Source organism: Aethalodelphis obliquidens, unplaced genomic scaffold, assembly GCF_003676395.1.
Source record: "Aethalodelphis obliquidens isolate GAN/ISIS:26980383/991018 unplaced genomic scaffold, ASM367639v1 scaffold17, whole genome shotgun sequence".
In the NCBI taxonomy this organism is placed as follows: domain Eukaryota; kingdom Metazoa; phylum Chordata; class Mammalia; order Artiodactyla; family Delphinidae; genus Aethalodelphis; species Aethalodelphis obliquidens.
This window is the reverse complement of record NW_020837961.1, coordinates 2567328-2587991: the sequence shown is the minus strand read 5'-3', so window position 1 is coordinate 2587991 and position 20664 is coordinate 2567328. Positions and strand designations below refer to the sequence as shown.

Here is a 20664-nt window from a genome sequence, read left to right as displayed (position 1 = left end):
TGGCATAGGGTGTCCAGCACTGTAGCTTGCTGGTTGTTGAGTGGAGCTGTGTCTTAGCGTTGAGATGGAGATCTCTGGGAGAGCTCTCACCCATTGATATTACGTGGAGCTGGGAGGTCTCCGGTGGTCCAGTGTCCTGAATTCGGCTCTCCCACCTCAGAGGCTCAGGCCTGACACCCGGCCAGAGCACCGAGACCCTGTCAGTCCCACGGCTGGCTAGTGTTGGGGGGTCTCCTGCAGAGGTGGGGGGGTGGCTGTGGCTCACTGCGGGGACAAGGACACTGGCAGCAGAAGTTCTGGGAAGTACTCCTTGGCGTGAGCCCTCCCAGAGTCCGCCATTAGCCTCAAGAAAGAGCCTGTAGCCTCCACTGCTGGATCACCTCAGGCCAAACAACCCAAAATTTGTATTTTTAAGGTTTATTACAAATTTATCTCAATGTTGTTATAACCTATAAAGCTCCAGTAACAGCTTCAATGCGCACAAAGAACTTTCCCAAAATAAAAAAGTTATCAAAAATTATTTATCAGCTTGCATTTGCCAGGAATGACTAATGCTGCTTTCAATTACGTCGATTGACGTACACATTTTGATGACCTGAACAAATGAATGTGCAGAAAAGTGAGCCAGCAAAACCTTATGATGAACGAAGATAGTGACTGAAGTATTACTATTGATTATATTATATAAAATTTTTACACCAAAACATTTTGGTAATTTATAACTTTGTGATAATAGTCACGTATCACTATTATTTCTATTATATTTTGTAAGTAAAATATTTTTAATGGAAAAGCCTTACATTCATTTTATAGATTATTCTGAAAATGCCTGAAGCCCTGGAACATAATGTTTCTTTAAATACAAACAAACAAACAAAACTAACACGTGATGTTAATTTTGGGAGAAGGGGGCCAGCAGCCCGATGCCCTGCACACGCCTCGGCTCCCCCGTTTCTCAGCCTGTGCTTTCAGGTGCCCCCTTCACGAAGGCTGCCCAAACCCCAAGACCTCCCGCGAGGCTGCGTCCCGCCCCCGAGCCGCACACCCCCATGCCCCTCTGAGCGTTTAGCACTTACCTTCTTCACACCACTGTTTACGTGAGCATCGTCTCTGTGAGCTCCTGAAGTGCAGGCCTGCAGCCAGCTCTTTACCCCTTCTCAGAGCCGACACATGCCGACCTCTATTCACTTACTAAGGTAACCAACTGTCATGTGGGTTTTTCATAGGTAATTAATTCCTTCATTTCTAAATTCCCTTTTAAGTTTTTGGGTTGTAGGAAGAAGAGGTGGGAAGGTACTGATGTAACATCATCATAAGCCAAAAACGTCAGTTTTGCAACATAACTAAACTTTAGATCTGAAAACCAACTGAAATGAAGGCAGAGAATATCTCGATGCTGTCTCTATTCATAATCAGACTGTTGACTGTTAAAGAATTTGTTTCACCAAAAATTAACCATCCTTGAGTTCATATATTTTCAAAGACCACACTGGTGTGAGTCACCGTAAGCCATTCCAGCCTTCTAACTTACAAAGGCTACATCTGGAAGGGACCCAGTGCAAAGAGAGCACACACTCACTTTCAATCAATGTCAAATCTACCCAGGCAGTCCCAGTGTCTTTCCCGGAACCTCTCACCTGTGAACTTCCAGGCTGAGCTGAAGCCGAGTGGAAAGCTCCGGCCCGTCTGTGCCAACAGCAAGTGAGTGCAGTGTCCGCCAGCATCGCTGGGCCGCCCGCCCCAGTGCCCTGCACAGCCAGGGGAACCCAGCTCACCTCCTGGGAATGATGCCGTTTTCCAAGCTCGTGGTCTGGCTCCGAAGCCAGCGGCGCTGGTAACTGCTGGAGGAGGACGTAGAGGAGCTTGGAGACGGGAACGGTGTGATCAGAAGGCTGCTCAGGGAGGCTGCGGGGAGAAGATTGGGAAGTTGAGAGCTGGGCTCCAGGAGCCCACGTGCACCTACGTGAAAAATATCTATACAAGCCCTGGGACCTAACCGTACAGGTTCTACCGGCCACAGCCAGCAGGGGGAGCCCTCTCAGGCTGTGGTACAGCCAAGAAAACACCCTTTAAAACGAACAGGGGTCGCAGACACCCCAAGGGCATCGGTGACCAGGCACCAGCCCCACATTCCAAATGTAAACAAACATTACTCATCCAGTCAGAGGGCAGCCTGCAGATTTCGGATACCACGAAGAGTCCACGGAAGTACTGCTACTGCTGCCCGGGAGCCGGTGCCGCACACGGAGCCGGCTCGCGCGCGTGTCCCCCCTTGACTGCTTGGTCCCCCTGTGTCTCGAGGTGGAATCCAGGCAGAAGGGTACTTGCCCCGCAAAGCACCCTCTCCCGCCGCCACCTCCAGATACACGGCACTTCCGCCCCTCACGACTCCCTCGGCTCTGCAGGAGGCACATCTGCTCCTAGACGTGCTTTCTGCTTGGATGACTCGGCTGCCCTCAGCCGCTCTGCGGCCGCCGTCGCAGCGCGTCCCTAGGTGTGGCCGACGCACAGCCCCACCGGTCCCCGTCAGGGCAGGCAAAGGGCTTCTTTCAAACCCCGGCTGCTTGGAGGAGCTCTGTGGGTTTGGAAGAACAGAGGGACGAAACAGATGTTTTCCCCTTTACCCCCCAGGGTCAAGGAATCAGGACACTGAAATGTTACTCAGTCGGGGGCAGAAGGGAGTGGAATGTGCCAGTCGGCTGGCTGATGTTTGCACGGGCGGATCACAGGGCCCCGGGCCGACTTCAGGAAGTGCAGTATACCATGCTCATGGACACCCCTCGGAAGGCAGCTTCTCCACGTGAACGGTCGCACTTTTATTCACACTCTTACAGGCAGATGGAAAGAAGCTGAGTCCCTGACGTGAGTTCTGAAATCCGGCTTGCCTGGCTGCGAGTCAAGTGTCTACAACGTGCCAGGCGCTGTTCAGCGCACAGGGATCCCACACAGAGCTGAAGAGCCGTGAGACCAGGGAACCCCCGGCCACAAGGTGAGATGCTAACAACTCAGGCTTCCTTCTGTCCACCGCAGAGGTGCTGTGAGCATCCACAAGATGCTTTTCTTCTGATCCAGTCAACATGCCCAGGACATGTGTCCAGATTCCCTGTACCCAGGACAGCGCCTGAGACACAACGGACAATTAATAAATGCTGGCTGAGCGTACGGCGTTTCTGCGCTGAAGTGTTACCAGGTGAGGCTGGCTTGGTGTCAGCCTTGAGGCTGGACTTCAACCTCCAAAATCAAATCCTGGTTTCAAGTATCAGCGAGTAGGTAATTTTACTGAGAATTTTGAAGGGAGATAGAAGAGAGTTTTTCCTCAAAGTCACACAGTACTACTTAATAAAAAAAAAAAAATCCTAATTAGACATGTCTGCCTCACCCCCAAGTTTTCAAAATCCCTTATAAGACCAGAAGATCCTCACCCCCTAGTCCCAAATCATCAGGGTCCCATCTCTCTCCCGATCTTATGCTGGGTATAACAGCTCCTTCTTGGCAGGTGGAAGACAGAGGTGAGTTACAGCACTTGTATTATAAGTACTTTTTTTTTTCCCTGATCACAGAAGCAAGATGGCGATGACCCTGAGGACCACTTCCTTCTGGAAGTCGTATTGCTGCATGATTCAGTTTAGTAAACCAAGTAAGACCCATGCTCTTGTTCAAATCCCAGCTCCGCCACTCACCGGCTGGGACACTTGGGCAGTCCACTTAACCTGTCAGCTTTCTCATCCGTGAAATGGGGGGCAAAAAAGGACCACACCGCAGTACTTTTTGTGAGACCTGCAACCTGCTAGTGGGCTACGAAGTCTTTAGCGGATCAAAACTGGTATTTTAAAAAAAGAGCAGAAAAGAAAATAGAGTAGGTTGCAGCGTTAACATTAATTGGTGACACTTTTGTTTGTTATATATAAAGATGTTTGTTACTGGATCATGATGATGAAATGCATTAGCATGGGTTGCAGACAAAAAAACACTTTGAAAACCACCGACCTATTTCATATGGTTCCTGTGAGGATTAAACAAATCGATACGTGTAAAACTACGTGTAAAGCACTTACCCCAGCACCCCATACAGTAAATGCTAGCTACTCACTCTCTCTGATAATTCTTGGAAAAGGTGGACTAGGTAAGACATTTCAGAGTACTGAGAGGTCATTAATTCTGATTAATTATGAAAAGAACCAAGAACTTGTAACAGAGACATGAAAAAGGCAAAAAATTAAAATAATAAAAACCCAAGGAGGATGTTCCCTTTATCCCTACTATACAATGCGGAATAATAATTTTTACGAAATATAATCTAAAGGACTGCTTAGTGCTCTCCAGCATTTCCTCAAAAATATTTTAATATCATGTAGTAAGGTTTCTATGTAAAAGTACTGTGGTATATGTCGTCAATCAGATATTCTAGGAAACAATACAGCTACAACTCTCAAATGCAAGAAGAGACCTAATCTTGGCTTGTAACCTATTGCCATTTTCACGAGAAAAGGGTGGATTCAATCACCACTTAGTGCGCGTGACAGGCCTGGGCCGTGGTCTTCAAGGCAGTGCAACGTGGAGTAGTGCTGGGGCCCTGGTGTACGTCCCCGTCGCCAGGGCTGCGTCAAGCGTGCCCAGCTGTTTCCCTACCTTTGCTAAGGGGACTGGTACCTCAGGACACCGAAGCGCTTCTGCATGAGAGTTACGTGGGGTGGGTCCCAGCTTCGTGAGCCAGGTAGAGAAATTCTCCAGCTGGTGCCACAGTTGTAAAATGTGCGGCTTTCAGTTAAATTACACCTCGGCTCAGTTTCAGCTTTGAAAGTGCTACGTCTGACACTCCTTAATATTTTTAGTATCACTTTTCTTTTTAGAATAATTTTGCAATTAGGACAAATGTTAATGCATACAGACTGCACAGACTTTTGGAGTTTTGTACATTAATAAGAAAATAATTTGAGCTTTCATCCCCACCCTCCTGACTGAGGGGGCTCTTCAGCGAGCATCTATTTATTCCCGCAGAAATTAGCAGTGAGAAAAAAGAATAAGTCTAAAGGCTTAAAAGTGCTGATTGCTGGCTCTTCTTGGCCCATGTCATTCAAGTTCAAGATAAATGTTTAACTCTCTCTGGAAATACGTTTGCTGTTTGGAGAGTCTACTAGAAACACCGTACTGATGATCTGACTACAGGATTTGGATTTGAACAAATAGTGCCCTGAAACTCTTAAATCAAACCCATTCCCTCAATACACATTTTCTGAGCACCTACTAAGAGCCTGGTACCACCTAGGCCTGGGGCAGAAAGTTACAGCATAGAGACAGTCTCTGCCCTTAAGAAGCTCACACTTGTGGAATAAGTAAACAAGATGATTTCAGACGGTGATAAGTTCCTGTGATTTTCTTTAAGCAACTAGAGCAAAGGTTTACTCTCTCATCAGCAGTCAGAGAACACCCTTGTGAAAACGGGACGTTTCAGCTAAGAGTAAAACGCCAGCAAGAGGGATCCATGGGAAGCACATCCCAGATGTTCCCTAGGAAAATAACTAGATCGTCTCCGTAAGTCTTTAAAACAATCCATGTGTACTCCTCCTGGTACACATGGGGGACATATCCCCCCGCCTCACTCAAATATCCACTGAGCATCTCCTACATGCCAGGTGGGATTCACGCTGCTGGGGATGGAGCAGTCAGCGTGGCACGACAGGTGGGTCTCTGCCCTCGGGGAGCTTCTAGGGGAGGAGAAACAAACAAAAATCCCCGAGGAGCAAGCCTGACACTGGAAGAGGAAGTGCGAAAGTCAAGCGCTCAGAAGCTGCTATAATTCCTTCAACGGGAAGAATTCTGAGGTTGGCTTGTTTGTGTATCTGGAAACACTGCCACCAGAATGAAAGCAGGCTAATGTGGCCAGGCCCCTATTCCTGCCCAAGCTCATCCGGCACACTCCCCTCACGACATCCAGCCTTCCTCTGTTCCTGGTGCACAACGGTCTTTCTGCGCCCCACACACAAACCTGCAAAGCCTGCTCCCACCCCCGGGCTCTGCCCCAGCGGCCCGCAGGCCTGAGATGCTCTTTGCTCTGGCTTCACCAAGCCAGCTACCAGGGGCACTCAAGTCAGCCGAAATTTCAGCTTCCGGGAGAGGCCTTCCTTGAGCACCCTGGCGGTGGTGAGCGCCTGCCTACATTTCATAGTCTTCGCTGTGCCCCTCTGTTGGACACAATTCCATGTCTAGCTGATCACTGATCTATCCCCACATCTGACAAAAATGTCTGGCACGTAAGACGCTTAAGAAATGTTGCCGTATGAAGAATGAGAAAATGATTATGTGAAGGACAGCGATGCCTGTCTTGATCGGCAAGCATGGCGGAAACAAAGCATTAGAAGACAAATTTCTAGAGAGAGTTCAAAGCCTGAATTTATTAAAAAGTTTCCTATGGTCAGAGCTGTATGCAGAGCATTTGGATTTTCTCTCCCCCCCATCCCCCGTTAAAAGAAAATCTTTCTTCTGTTTGGTGGTAATGGTGAAGGTGATGGTGGTGGTGATGATGATGGTGGTGGAGGCGGTTATGGTGATGGTGGTGATGATGTTGGTGATGGTGGTGGAGGTGGTCAACATGATGGAGGTGATGCTGGTGGTGATGATGTTGGTGATGGTGGTGGTGATGAAGGTGATGGTGGTGGCGATGATGGCGGTGGTGGTGGTGATGATGGTGATGGTGATGGTGGTGGTGATGAGGGTGATGGTGGTGGCAATGATGGCGGTGGTGGTGGAGGTGATGGTGACGGTGAAGGTGGGGATGGTGGTGATGGTGATGGTGGTGGTGATGGTGATGATGAAGGTGGTGGTGGTGATGGTGGTGGTGGTGAAGGTGATGGTGGTGGTGATGATGTTGGTGAAGGTGGTGGTGGTGATGGTGGTGGTGGTGATGATGGTGGTGATGAAGGTGATGGTGGTGGCGATGATGGCAGTGGTGGTGGAGGTGGTGGTGGCGATGATGGCGGTGGTGGTGGAGGTGATGGTGGTGGTGATGGTGGTGGTGATGATGGTGATGGTGGTGGTGGTGATGGTGGTGGTGGTGATGGTGGTAATGAAGGTGATGGTGGTGGCGATGATGGCGATGGTGGTGGAGGTGGTGATGAAGGTGATGATGGTGGTGATGATGGTGGTGGTGGTGAAGGTGATGGTGGTGGTGATGGTGGTGGTGCAGGTGGTCATGGTGGTGGTGAAGGTGATGGTGCCCCTCTCCAGAACCAGGGGGACGGAGACCCCCATGCTGGCCCGCCCTGAGCACCACATCCCAGGGCCCTCTCTGTCCCGTCTCTCACAGGCGGCCTCACTCTGTGGGTCATGAATCTCCCTTTGCCCCCACTCCCTGTGTGTGTGCATGTGTGTGCGTGTGTGCATGTGTGTGCGCATGTGTGCGTGTGTGCCACCTGTCTTCACACCCAAACGGCAGAGCGGCCAAAACTCGGGTCCTGTCTGAACACCATGACGACGCGTGCTCTTGTCCTGAAGGCTGACCGTAAAGCACTTAATAAACGTGTCTGAACATACGAGCTAGACGTTCTCCTCACACTGATGGTTTTACTACTTTCCAGGGCACAGAGAATGAAGACATTACCTTCCTGCCCGTGATCTGAGTGTGCTGCTGGGGAAGGGAGTCAGCAGCTGGATGGAGGTGATGGCTGACCAGGCTGGGAGGCGGGTCCCAGCCCCAGCTGCCTGGACCTTCCTCTCCCCCTCGCCACGACCGCCAGATTGCAGCTTCTGCCCCACCCGTGTCCTCTTTCTGAACTACAGCTGACTGCTCATGGCTGGGGCACTTGCGGGCACTTGTGACTGACATACTGGCTCAACAGCCGTCTCCCCAGGCGCCTCCTCCCCCGGTATGGGGCATGCCCGCATGCCCCACTCGTCGTCCTGTTAGAAACTGGAGAGTCGCCCTTTGTCCCCCCGCCATGCCCTGTGTCCCATTAGTCCCCGAGCCCCTCCAGGACCACCTTCCAGCACGGCTGAAACCCATCCCTCCTCTCTCCCGAGACCTTACCTGAACATTCCTAAGAGCAGCCACTCAAATAACCTCTTGAGAATGAGTTTATCTTTCTGATTCGTATATGCACAGGGGACACATTCACAGTGTCCAGAAAAGAATGAGAATGCACTCCCTCCAACCCTGTCCCGGGGGGAACCCCTTCCAGACACATTCGATGAACACGCTTTTCTATCTTTATATGTGGAGAGAGATCTTGTATATGCCCTTTTGCTCTTGAAACATAAATGACCGTTTACTGCAACTCAACTGCTGATCCACTTTTCTTTTTCACTTAGAAATATATCTAAGAGAACTGTTCTATTTCGAGGCCTGCTAGGCTGCCGTGCCCTTCCAACCACCGCGTGGGGCTGCTCTGTGGGACGAACGTGACTTAAGCAGGCCCTGGATGAACATCTAGGTCACCTCCAATGTTCTGCTAATGACAACAGCTCATCGTGTGAGTTTCCTACTCCTACTTTTCACCCTCCACAAAGACACTAGAAAAATGGTTCTCGAACTTGCTATGAGTAAAGTCTATGAAGATGAACATCAGATTTTATAGATGTCTCCCTCACTTGGCTTCCTTAATACAAAAAATCAGGAAATAGGGCAAAGACCGTTGAGTAAACTGCTAATACTCTAAAAAACACTGTGAGCTTGGTATTGAGTTTGTTCCTTTACTGAGGAAGTGTCTTTAAAAAAAATAGGTGGATATAGTCTAACCCATTAAAGCAGTAAATGGGATACCCTTGTTATCGCTCTATTCCTTATTCTGCGTGTGTGACAAGCTATGTCAAGAGGCACTGGGGCACTTATCGTGAAGGGTAAAATGCATGAAGGCACAGATGAGAATTAAGATTTGATTTCCTCTCTTATTATAGTAAAGCTACTGAATAACCCAGAAGAAAAGTTGGCTATTCTTCTCAGGTGCTATTCTAAAAAGGGAAAGAGGGGAAAAAACCCAATGAACTGTTTTTAAAAATTTTATGCTAAATCAGATAATCCTTTACACTAGCTTCACAAACACATGCGTGTGCACGCGCGCGCACACACACACACACACACACACACAGAGCGGTGAGTTCGGGGGAGAAAAAGTTAATGGGAAAAAAATCTATCTTCTGCCCACCTCCCTCAGTCCTGTACCCCCTGCCCAGCTGATCTACTTCAGCAGCGAATATACGGGTGCAGTTTTTTCTGGAGCCGTCGGCGAGGCACCAAATAGACCTAAAATATGGAGCCAATCAGGTTCCCCCTTTAGCTGCCCCGAACAAGACTAAGTCCAAGGGCTCACAGGGCGCCGGTGCCTTTTGTGATGAGGCTCGCCCCCCCGCCCCCCAGTTCCTGACGCTGCGGGCACATTTTACCCGGGCAGCCCCAGGACCTACACCCCTGCGCAAACGAGCTTCCGAAATGGCGCTTTTGCTCGACGCTGATGCAGTTCTTTCCTCCCTCCCAGCTGTCGTCCCTCGAACACCCCCGTCCCAGGCGCCACCCCCAGGCCCCCGGCTCCCACAGGGCGGGTGAGGCAGCACTCTTCACCCGCTGTTTTAACTCTGGGTTTACGTGGAGCTTCCTGAGGGCGGGTGCTAAGGGTCACTCATCTTCTACATCGCCCCAGTTCCAGCAGAGCCTGCCAGCCTAGGGGGTACAAGATTGTTATTCAATAAATGTAATAAATGTGGCTTCACGGCCTGACTCAGGGCTACCCTGACAACCCCTTCCCTTCACCTCGACTGTAGCAAACTGGCCCAACTGTGGAAGCCACCACAGTAACTGAGCTCTCCTACAACAGAGGGCCCTCGGGCGTGCAAACCCAGACAGCGCTTTGCAGCCCCGGGGCACACGGTGCACGAGGGGCACGCGGTCAGCACCCACAACATTCCTCCCTGACGCGGGCGGAAGACAGGTGCGGGGAAGGGGCTGGCGGAGGGCGACAGAGACCCTCGGCATCTTGTCTTTCTGCCGGGGAACCGTACTGTGTGCTCTCTGACTCTTCATCCGGATCGAGTTCCTCTCTGTAGAGGATGATTTAAAAAGCAAAAAACAAACATAGAAGCTTTTCTAAAGTTACTTCTTTACTGAACTACTGGGGAAGAAGAAGACCCTGAGGTCACTCTTCAGATGTGACTTGTGTGTTCAGAGCTTTGGGGCAGCCGCCATGCAGCCCGTTCATCATGAAGATGAACTGGTGTCAGCTGTGACTTCAGAGCTTCTGCCGGCCTGGTACTGACAGCTGCAAACATTCCCCATCTCCAAAGGCGCCAGCCTAGGTAACCTTGGCAACGAGTGACGTCTGTGGGACAGAAGGTCAGAGGAACTGCACACAAGCACTGCTCTCTCGTTTAAAAAAGGCGTTTCCCACAGGAGCACTGGGGTAAGCACCCTGACGCTGCCGTGTGTGCCCTGCGATGAATCCATTACCTAAACGCACGGCAGGCCGGGAGCCGGGTGTCTCGCCACGGGGGGCGGTTTGCAGATAAGCCGGGCGGGGAGGGTGGGACGGCCCACGGGCTCACAGATGGCGGGCAACACGGAGAAATCCGCGGCACTCACGCATCGCTGAACGTAGGTGCGGGCGTCACCGACAGCAGTACGCACAGAGACACAGACACACAGCCGGCACAAACCCACACTCCTGCTTGCTGGCATCAAGGTGCAACAAGCGTATCTGGGGTCCGGACCCTGGGACCTAATTCTGTCTCCAGTGAAAGGGCAGGGCAACACGGACACACAACTGATTCTAGGGATGGGGCAGGACATACATGAGGCACATCTGGAGCATCCTGTAGTGCCAGAAAGCGAGGAAGCGCCACACACACACACACACACACACACACACACACACAGAGTGAGAGACGTTAAAGAAACACTGGAGCCAATGGAAAGCGCTCCACGGCTTCCATGGCCAAAGCTGGAGCCACGTGAGCGACAAATTAAAGCAGTTCTGGGGTGACCTGAAGGGTAAAGTAAGCACTCTGAGTCCATATTGATATGAACGACTGACTGGCTGGACGGATGAGGAAGGAGGACAGGCTGCCACGCAGAAGAGCTCCAAGCAGCTGACGCAGGGCCCTGCCCGCAGCAGACAGGGAGAGGCCACACAGACACCGTGCCAGCCAGGTGACCAAGGCCACCATCAGCGGTCCTAACTTACGCTGACAGCACATACCCTTGGTCGGGGGCAACGAAAGTGTCACCGAACCTCCGTGACCTCTCTTCCAAAACGCGGTCCACTCACGTGCGGAGCCTCAAACAAATTCCCACAGCTGGCTGCTACTTCCGGAGACTGTCACGGTCGTCACAAAACACAGCAAGTCTGAGGAACTTCCTGAGCCCAGCAGAGTCAAACAGACGTGACAACTGACCGCCCCGTCCCACGGGCTAAGGTGTTAACGACAGGGGGCTGTACCGCAGCTCCCCACGACCATCTCCATTGCTCTGCAAATCTACCACCGTTCTGAAAAACAAATCTATTGAAGATATTTGCCCCGTCTCTCAACTCTGCAGACAGGAAGTTACAAATTACAGAAAACAGGAATAAACCGTGGCTCTAAGTTCTCTCCATCTTCCACTGCGAATTCAGCTCAAACAGTCAGAGTCGCTGCTCTGCTCCAGGACGAGGACCCTGGTCCACACAGTGCGGGCGACGTGAGGAACCAGCCACAGCGGGCGCACGAGCGGCCTTTGGTGGAGGGTGACCCTCCCAGGGCTGACCCGGGGGTTTCAGAGCTGCTCCCGGGACAGAAGGGGAGCAGAAGGCCCCCGGGGGCCCCGTGCAGCCAGCGCCCCCCATCTGCGTGGACTCCCAACAGGAGGGCGGGAGCCTCAAAGGAGACACGGCGGCTTCAGGGGCCGAGCTGCCAACAAAGCCAAAGTTCACACTTGCGTCACGTTCACCTCTGCCCCCTCCTCCCGAGAAAGCGTTCAGATCCGGCTGCTACTGACCTTTCACTTCAATGCCAACGCGGCCCTCAACTGTCCCGCTTCTCAAAGGGCAAGGGACACTCGTCTTAGGAGCAATTTAGAGTGGAACCTGGGACCCTCTGCTGTAGGGCTTGCACCTGGACACACCTCTCCTCCACCCACAGATACAAAGAAACTATAAGGGACTAAAAATAACTGGGGGCACGTGCAGTTGGGGCACATTATGGACAAAAGATACAAAGAGACCAAAAAACCCAACTGCCACTTCTGAAGAGGCTGGAGCAAAAACAGGGGTTCAGGAGCAAAAACAGGGCACTGCACACGCCATCTGCGCTCAGCACCACCTAAGGGGCGGGCAGAACACCTAAGCCGCCCTCTGGCCTGACCCCTGGACACACCCCTGCCCTCACGCCTTATAAGGAACTAGCTCATCCCCGCTCAGGAAGCGAGCCAGCAAGGGAACCTGTCCTTTGTTCTCCTTCCCTCATGCTGCAGCAGGGGCTCCAATAAAGCCTTGCCTCAATTTCTTGTCTGGCCTCTAGTCAATTTCTATTGCTCAAGGAGGCCCAGAACCCTGGTCAGTCACAACTTGACATGAGGAGAGAAGGGGTACAGGAGACAAAATCTAGAGCATCACGACTCCAGGACAGAAGCAGGTCAGCGGACAGCCCCCATGGTCACAGCCAGAGGGATTCCCATGCACACTGTCCTTCCCCTGGTTGGGTGCTCAGGACCCAGAAGGTCCCAGGGCCACTGGCTCAAGGAGGCTCCCCCCTTTTTAGCGGCACGCTGCTTGACGTACGTTCGTCTCGCAGGAGCCGTCCCTGTGCACGTCACACCCAGATCTCAGAGGGAGGGCTCGCTCCACGGGCGCTGCCGGCAAGAGGAAAGCACGTACCTGAGCGGGCGATGCCGCTGTCCCTGTCTTCGCTCTGCCCTCTGCTCGGCATGTCGACCGGAGTGCTGTGCACTGCAGGAAGCAAGGAGACCTGGTCACGGGGCTCGCAGAGGTGGGCTGCTCAGACCGCCTGCGCTCGCTTTACGCCTGCTGGCGGTGACCGCACGAGGACACACAGGGAGGGACGGGAAAGCAGAATGCAGTTCAGAAAAGACGGGGGAAGGAGGGGGCAGAGGCCAGCGACCACCTGCCCGTGCCTGTCCCCCGGCAGCACTACAGAGGCTCTTCCGAGGGCCTCTCGCCTCTAAAAGAAGCCGAGTCATCAGCTGTGAGGACACTTCATACGACGAGCAGACATCCTCGAGCAGACGCTTTCAGCCATTTTCCTCATTAGTAGTAGTTAAATAGCATTTAAGTATTTCAGTAGTTTCAATGTACTGAAATACTGCAAAATATTAATGAGTACTTTCAAAATGCTTTATAATCAGTTTCAGCAGTAACCACAGGCAACCTCGAGAAGAGAAAGGCTTGAAAACCATTTCAGGAATTTAAAAAACCCTTCTGTGTTTTATAAACCCTCTCTTGGCAGACAGAAACACTTATATTCATTTTCAAATATCTCTTCCTCTGCCTCCTGTCCATATACACCCGTACACAACACTACTGCAGAGGTGCTAGGAAAACACGCTAAAGGACTGCAGACGTCCAGGAATGCTTTACGTGGGTCTCAACTGTGTACCGTTGAGCTAAACGGTAGCTCCCACGTTGCTACCGTCAGCGTTCCGGTGCACGAGAAGCCCGCCGCTCTGCCTGATTACTACACTTGCCAGCTACTCTGTGAAGCGTGTTTGTTTTCACAATTTTAAGGAGAGTATATAAACATGCTATCCTCACCTGGAAGTAGGCAGGAGGCTGTCAGTCAGTTAAATAGGGTGCCTAGCATAGTTCGGCTACGGTGAAAAGCAGAATGCAGAACACCGTCTGCGGTAAACACAACCCCTAACGTTAGCAATGAAGGCTCCCACGCCAGTTAATCCCGCCAGCCTGCGGCAGACATTCGGCAGCCTGGGCTAGACGGCCAGGCCGGTCTCAGGATGTACCTACCCAGAGATGGAGGTGGCTACACCTGTAAAGAAGCTGGAAAGTACATTTGAACTACTTAAATGCTACGGACAGAGACAGGGAGATGGGGAGGGAGAGGCCGGTCTTCCATGCTCTTGTTAGAGTGACTTTTGAAGACACAGTGCAGGTAAGGGTGCAGGTGAAAAATGGATCAAAGATGCCACGGCAAAGAGAAACAGTTCACGGCAGCGGAAGAGGCCGAGGAAAATCGGAAGATGTTATCCTCTTAGAAACACGAAGGGCTCATTTCAGATCCAAACCGGCTTACGCCACGGGGGTATTAGCAGAGACGTTTCCAACAGGGGCTCTGGGGTGGAGGTTTCAGAACGCCAGGCGCCCGGCAGCATGTGGAACTAAACATCTCACGAGCCCCTTGGATTTCTAGAGAGGCGCCCAACAGATTTGTTTCTAAGAACCTGCCCAGGAGTTACTAACGTGTGCAGGTGGCACCATACTCAGCATTCCACACAAACCTGCAAAGAAAGAGGCACTGCGGCTGAGCCGGAGCGGTCCTCCTTCAGCCGCCCCCGGGGGCAGTTTGCTGCCGCATCCCTGCAGCACACCTGGGGCGGAGACACACACGGGGGCGGACAAAGTACACACACAGAAATAAACGCAGATTAAAGATAATGCCACAGCAAAACACCACCACAAACTCAAAGAGAGCAAAACGGACACCCACGACGGCGGGACCCGGAAAGCGAGGCCCCGCTTACGTGGCGGAGTTTACCTAGGTTACTTCCAGTACGACAGGGACCCAGGTTATTCTGATTTGTGTTCAGTTTCCCCAGGTTAGGATCTTGGTTGATGTATTCGAAGCTGTCTTGCAAGCTAAGTCCAGAGAGGGACGGAAGGGAGAGAGAGGAGAAAAACATCAAGGGACGAACAAAGCTCTTTGCTAACAGACAACTTCTCTTCATGAATTAATAAAGTCTCACATCTACCGAAGAGACTTAAACTTTAGGGGAATTTGTTGCAGGAAAAGACAAGAGAGGCTTTGGGAGGGAGTTCAAACTATAGAACTAAATGACACATTCCGAACAATTTCACAGTATTATGTAATGAGGGACACCGAATTCTGAAATCTTCCTCTGGTGACTGATACCTAGGATACGGCTATTCATTTCAAGGGTAATTTTACAGAAACCCTCAAAATGAAATTCATTTTAACCCTTAGTTAACATCCATGAGCAATTCAGCAACCTTTTTCAGGAGGAGCATATAACAGAAATTATGATTCTTACAGGAGTCTGATTTCACAACTTCTTAAAAGTTAGAATTACTCATAAACACACATGAGAGAAGCAGCTTTTAATAATTTATTGTATTTGTTAACAAATGAAATAAAGATGTCGAGGATAATACAGCATAATGAAGCCAAAATACTTTTTACTTAAATCTGAGCTTGATATTTAATTAGAGGGAGTTAGTATAATAAATGTTCAGGTAATATCAAGGGTCAGAAAAATAATACCTCACAAAAAAATCAATATCAATTCCTATACTGGCTTAAGTCATGACAATCCAGTGTTAAACGCTCAAAAAGTAAACTCGTTATTCTGTTGAAAAGTAAGCAGACGTACTCAAAGGTACCCAAATTTGAAGAGGAGCATACTTTTAATTTCTTAGGATTGTAAAAAATAACAGCCTTCATTTGACCCCTAAGAATACCCCTTTAATTTACAATAAACATTTCTTCCAAACTTACCCAAGTGTAATAAATGTTCTGTTGTTTTATTCAAAAAAGAAGTATGTGAAATATTTCTGCTTGAAAAATTCAAAATATATGAACAGTTGTGCCAGACTAAGAGTTAAGTTAGACATTTAAGTATTCTTAGTCGACACAGAAGTGTAAAATTAAGAGGGGGAAAAAAACTCGGGAGTGGGCTTCCCTGGTGGCGCAGTGGTTGAGAGTCCGCCTGCCGATGCAGGGGACGCGGGTTCGTGCCCCAGTCTGGGAAGATCCCACATGCCGCGGAGCGGCTGGGCCCGTGAGCCATGGCCGCTGAGCCTGCGCGTCCGGAGCCTGTGCTCCGCAGCGGGAGAGGCCACAGCAGTGAGAGGCCCGCGTACCGCCAAAAAAAAACAAAAAACAAACAAACAAACAAAAACTCGGGAGTGAAAATCAAAATATTGCCTGGCCTGAGTCCTCACCGACCACAGAGGTTACACGGATGGCTCAGACAGACGATCCCTCCTGCCATTCAGGTGCCTCGCAGCTTGGGAAACTCACCCTGTGCCTCATTCCTTCAGAAATAAATAAACGAGCAGACTGACAGGTGAGATTTTTTTGTTTAGTTTTGTTTTGCTTTGGTTTTGGTTTTGGCCGTGCCACGTGTGGGATCTTAGTTCCCCGACCAGGGATCACACCCGGGCCTCGGCAGTGGAAGCGCAGAGTCCCAACCACTGGACCGCCAGGGAATTCCCAAGATTTTTTTTTATAAGATGAAATAATATCCTTTTCCCCTTCACTTTTCATTTTCCAGGGAATGAGAACATGGTGACTGGCAGTAGGAACAGAGTGGGTTAACAGGTGAAGACCCCCAATATATGTATGTAGACCATCACTTGTCTTTAAGGCCACCTGCTAAGGTCCAAGGCCTCTTCATACTCACTATGTATTGGACAAAGGCCACCTTGAAAACCCCTTTGTTAATGTGGACTCATCCCGCTTCTAACCTCAAAAAGCCTTATGGCCCTCAAAGAACGACTCTACCCAGAAACAGCCACTTGGAAAATTGGGGGGGGTGGGGAGGGGAGGGGGAAAATCCCGCACTTACTTATTTGTACTCCCACAGAAGCTGCCCATTCTGGCGGAGAAGACTTTACTAACCATCAGCTGTGGAGGAGAACTGGAGAAAAAACAAACGGACAGAAGAGGGAGAGATGCATGGGGTTTTTTTTGGTTTTTTTTTTTAACTTTTTCTCAAGCTTTTATTCATTTCTATATCTTATTTTACAGAAAATGAGATGTGCATTTTTCAAATCACTGTGTCAATGGGGTGTCTAGATTTTTTTCTAATTTTATCATTTTAAAATCCCAAGAATGTTAAAACCCTGAGAGAGAGCTATGGAGACATTGCCAGGGCCGTTTTCCTTGGGAGTAAATATTTCAGACGTACAAACTTCGCTTCGCAGAAATATTGCAAAGCAGAAGTTTGTTTTTTTCTCAGGGTATATTTTCCACCTGCCATGTGGCACAGATGAACAGACAGAAGGTTATAAGTGCAGGATTGGGAAAAGGCTTCCTTTCACACATCGTAGAGCTTGTGCTTCCAGCGAGTTAAATTCTACCCTGACGTGCAGATAAGGAACGCGTTCTTTAATGTCGTCACATTCTGCTTTTTGCAGAAACTTTTATTCTAGACACCATTCCCTAGAAACAAAAATAAAACTCGGCATGCATTCAATAATTTGAAAAAATATGTATCTCAGTACAAGGAAAAAATCACGACAAACTTTAATCTGAAAATGGAAAATTTGTGAAATTCTGACTTTTTAAACTTAAAATATTTGAATAACTCTGATTAAAAGTATTGCTATTACTAACCTAGCAGATACTCAAAATGCTTTGGGACACATTTTTCAATTACGGTACTTAGCTAAAGCTTAGGATTTTGTCCTGCTAAGCTGATTCAAGGTCAGAGTGATGTAGAAAATGTCAGACTATTTTAACTGCTAAAGATATGCAAAAGGTATCAAGTGCTAACAAATACGAGATGACAAAGTTTAGATTATTATTTTACTGCATAACAGTTTTGCGCATGTTTGAATGGAGTCATCATCCCCAAGCCACGTCTCACGAGCAGTGGACGGAACTCACCGTATGTAGTGAATCTTCAGGGTGGAGCCTTTGTAGCTCATGGCGACCGAGCCGAACATCATCTCCCCAAGCATGTTGACATCAGAGGCGGGGCGCGTGTACTACCAGACGTGCAAGAAACCAAAATCGTGTCGAGTACAACACGATAGAAAATAATGTGCAATTTTGTTGGTAATTAGAACCATTTCTCAAAGCAGCAACTGATCATTTTACAATCTTAATCTACAATGATGACTGCCTACTCTTTTCCCCAAATTATCACTAATGTTCACGATTTCTTCTTTATACACTATATCCTCGTACAGGATGCAAGCGCTTTACCAGAGTTCACTTTTAATCTGGTTATGAGAAACAATGACTTTCATCGTCCCCATTTACAAAGTCTAAATAGAAAGATGAAGTGACGGAAGAGGCAGAGTAACTCCTCTTGATACTAAGAACACATCCTGAAATGAAATATAGCTCAGGGTTATCCAACCAAAATCAACGTGTGGAACAAAAATGCCAGTCAGTGTGGGCAGGGTTTCGTGGGTCCAAAAGGTAACGGACAGTCTGGTCACCCCAAAGTTTGACTGAAACATTTTTAAATTTTTTGACCCCCTAGCTTCTGACCAGTCTTCGGCGTCCCCTTTATCACCGCAGAGGGTGGACGGCACCTTCCCCCATCCCCCGCTATTCAAACGGCTCCTGTCACAGCCAACGGGCGCTTCCCAGTTTGCTCTATTAAACGTCTCACGATATCTGATGCACATAATTGCTCTCCTTTTTATATTTTTTAAATTACTTTTTATTTTTTTTAGAAAGGCAGACTGCCACGTGCAGCGCCTCATTTGGATGGGTCTGGAGTCTTGGAAGCTCGACTACCCTACGTTCTCCCACAAATGGACCTTGAGAGCTTGTCTGCAGGTTCTAGCAGGGGAGCGCAGCTACTTGTATACCCCTGACCGAAGAACGGTCCTCCTCTATCAGGGAAGGTCGTCCTCTCCGACCGAGCGCGCAGCTTTCGGAGGGATGCACCTGGAACGGTGAGGGAGGAAGGGGACACCCGCCTAGCCAGCCCGATCGGCCGAATCAACCCTGGCGATCAATGGGGTGACAAATGTCGCAGCCAGATTGCCCTCACATCCTGCTCTCCCTTTTATTTTTTATTTTTATTTATTTTTTTGCGGTACGCGGGCCTCTCACTGTTGTGGCCTCTCCCGTTGCGGAGCACAGGCCCCGGACGCGCAGGCTCAGTGGCCATGGCTCACGGGCCCAGCCGCTCCGCGGCATGTGGAATCTTCCCGGACCGGGGCATGAACCTGCGTCCCCTGCATCGGCAGGTGGACTCTCAACCACTGCGCCACCAGGGAAGCCCTGCTCTCCTTTTTAAATCTCTACCTTCTCAAGTCATCCCTTGTACAAGGTCACTGTCTGCGTCCTCAACCGCTGCTGTGATTCCAGTTATTCCCGACGGGAACCCCCATACCTTCATCTCGGGGCCCGGACTCCCCTGGAGCTCAGGCAGCTGGAAGCCAAACGCCCTCACTCACATGACGTAACACTGCGTACTGTGAACATATGATGACACACAGGTGCATGCGTTTGGATACAGGATGCTCAGCTCCCACTGTAAGTGGTGGTGACACACACTGAGGATGGATGTGAGTGTCAACCAAACCAGTGCGCACGACACCCGCACGGCCTGACTGAAACCGTACCTCCATCTCCTGTGACCCAGGCCACCAGCCAGACTCTCTGCTGCCTCGCTTTCTACCCAAGCAAAACCATGGCAATCAGCCTTTCAACTCCAAATCCACACGCATACACGTATATATCCACACACAGGGACACACATATACACACCTACTTACACCTGCTTGCAAAGGAGGAAAGAGGAGCAGACATCTGTCCGCCTGATTTAACGAGCCTGCTACCGACCTCTTCTCGCTTCCTGCAGACAGAAACTAACAGGCTTTCACCTTCTTTATGAATAACTTCCACCCATCACCTCCATTTCTGAACCTGCTTTTTCTTGGGGTACAAGGTCCACGTGCCAACTGCAATTCTCAACTCGCTGAAAATTTCACTCTATGCTGTTGTAACCACATACTGCTTTGAGAGCCGGCAGCTCTGTGGAATAAGGGCAGACGCACAGCAGCGATCCCGACCGTGAAACGAACAACGTTCTATACACCCGTGGCTGCTGGTATACACCTCCCTGGCTTTGCTGTGTCAGCGACACGGTAGACAAAATTCCTCATAGCTCCGAAAATAAAAATAAACACTCATATATCCTCCATCAGGTAGTACCCTTCTGCTATTCAATATTTATGAAACCTCTTTCCTTGCGCCCAGCTGGCCAACATTTCTCAGTATACCAGCCCTTCACACTTCCCGCTCCAGTTGGGTCTTGCCTTTCCAGCTGCTCCTATACAAGCCTTTCTTCCTTCTACTGGCAAGTGCTGTTTTCTCAGGATGACAATATTCATCCCCAGAATCCTCAGAGCTCTTAGAAAAAAACTGGAAAACACATGTGCACTAATCTGGTTCTGACCACCAAGGAAGCAAAACGGGAGGGTTTACCTCCTTTGCAATATTTCTCTTCATTCGCTGTGTGTTTCACGGGATCACTGCTGCTCCGTTATAGTTTTTATCAAGAGATAAAGCCAAAGTGTGAGCACAGCACTGGCCTGAAACACCTAAGAGCCCGTTTTGGGGGTTTTTTGTTTATTTGTTTGTTCCATTTTTATTGGAGTAGAGTTGACTGACTTACAGTGTTGTGTTAGTTTCTGCTGTAGGGCAAAGTGAGTCAGTTACACGTTATACACACATCCCCTCCTTTTAGATTCTCTTCCCATAGAGGCCATCACCGAGTCCTGAGCAGGGTTCTGGATACTCAGTCTC

At 49.7% G+C, this 20664-nt stretch overlaps 1 protein-coding gene across 11 annotated transcripts in view; it reads right to left on the bottom strand.

The window, feature by feature from the left end:
- Positions 1 to 20664, bottom strand: part of FNIP2 (folliculin interacting protein 2) — a 139297-nt gene that overhangs the window by 57448 nt on the left and 61185 nt on the right. For 9 of the 11 annotated variants that reach the window (XR_003434931.1, XR_003434929.1, XR_003434930.1 and 6 more), the window contains exons 4-9: positions 17779 to 17879; positions 16736 to 16807; positions 14686 to 14786; positions 14429 to 14518; positions 12834 to 12905; positions 1776 to 1905 (exon numbers count right to left, since the gene is read on the bottom strand). Coding sequence is in view for 8 of the 11 variants with exons in the window: in XM_027116842.1 (XP_026972643.1) it covers positions 1776 to 1905; positions 12834 to 12905; positions 14429 to 14518; positions 14686 to 14786; positions 16736 to 16807; positions 17779 to 17879 (566 nt within the window). In the remaining 3 variants the exon portion in view is untranslated. The remainder of the gene's footprint in view (positions 1 to 1775; positions 1906 to 12833; positions 12906 to 14428; positions 14519 to 14685; positions 14787 to 16735; positions 16808 to 17778; positions 17880 to 20664) is intronic. The other 2 variants (XM_027116847.1, XM_027116843.1) reach the window with 1 other exon arrangement.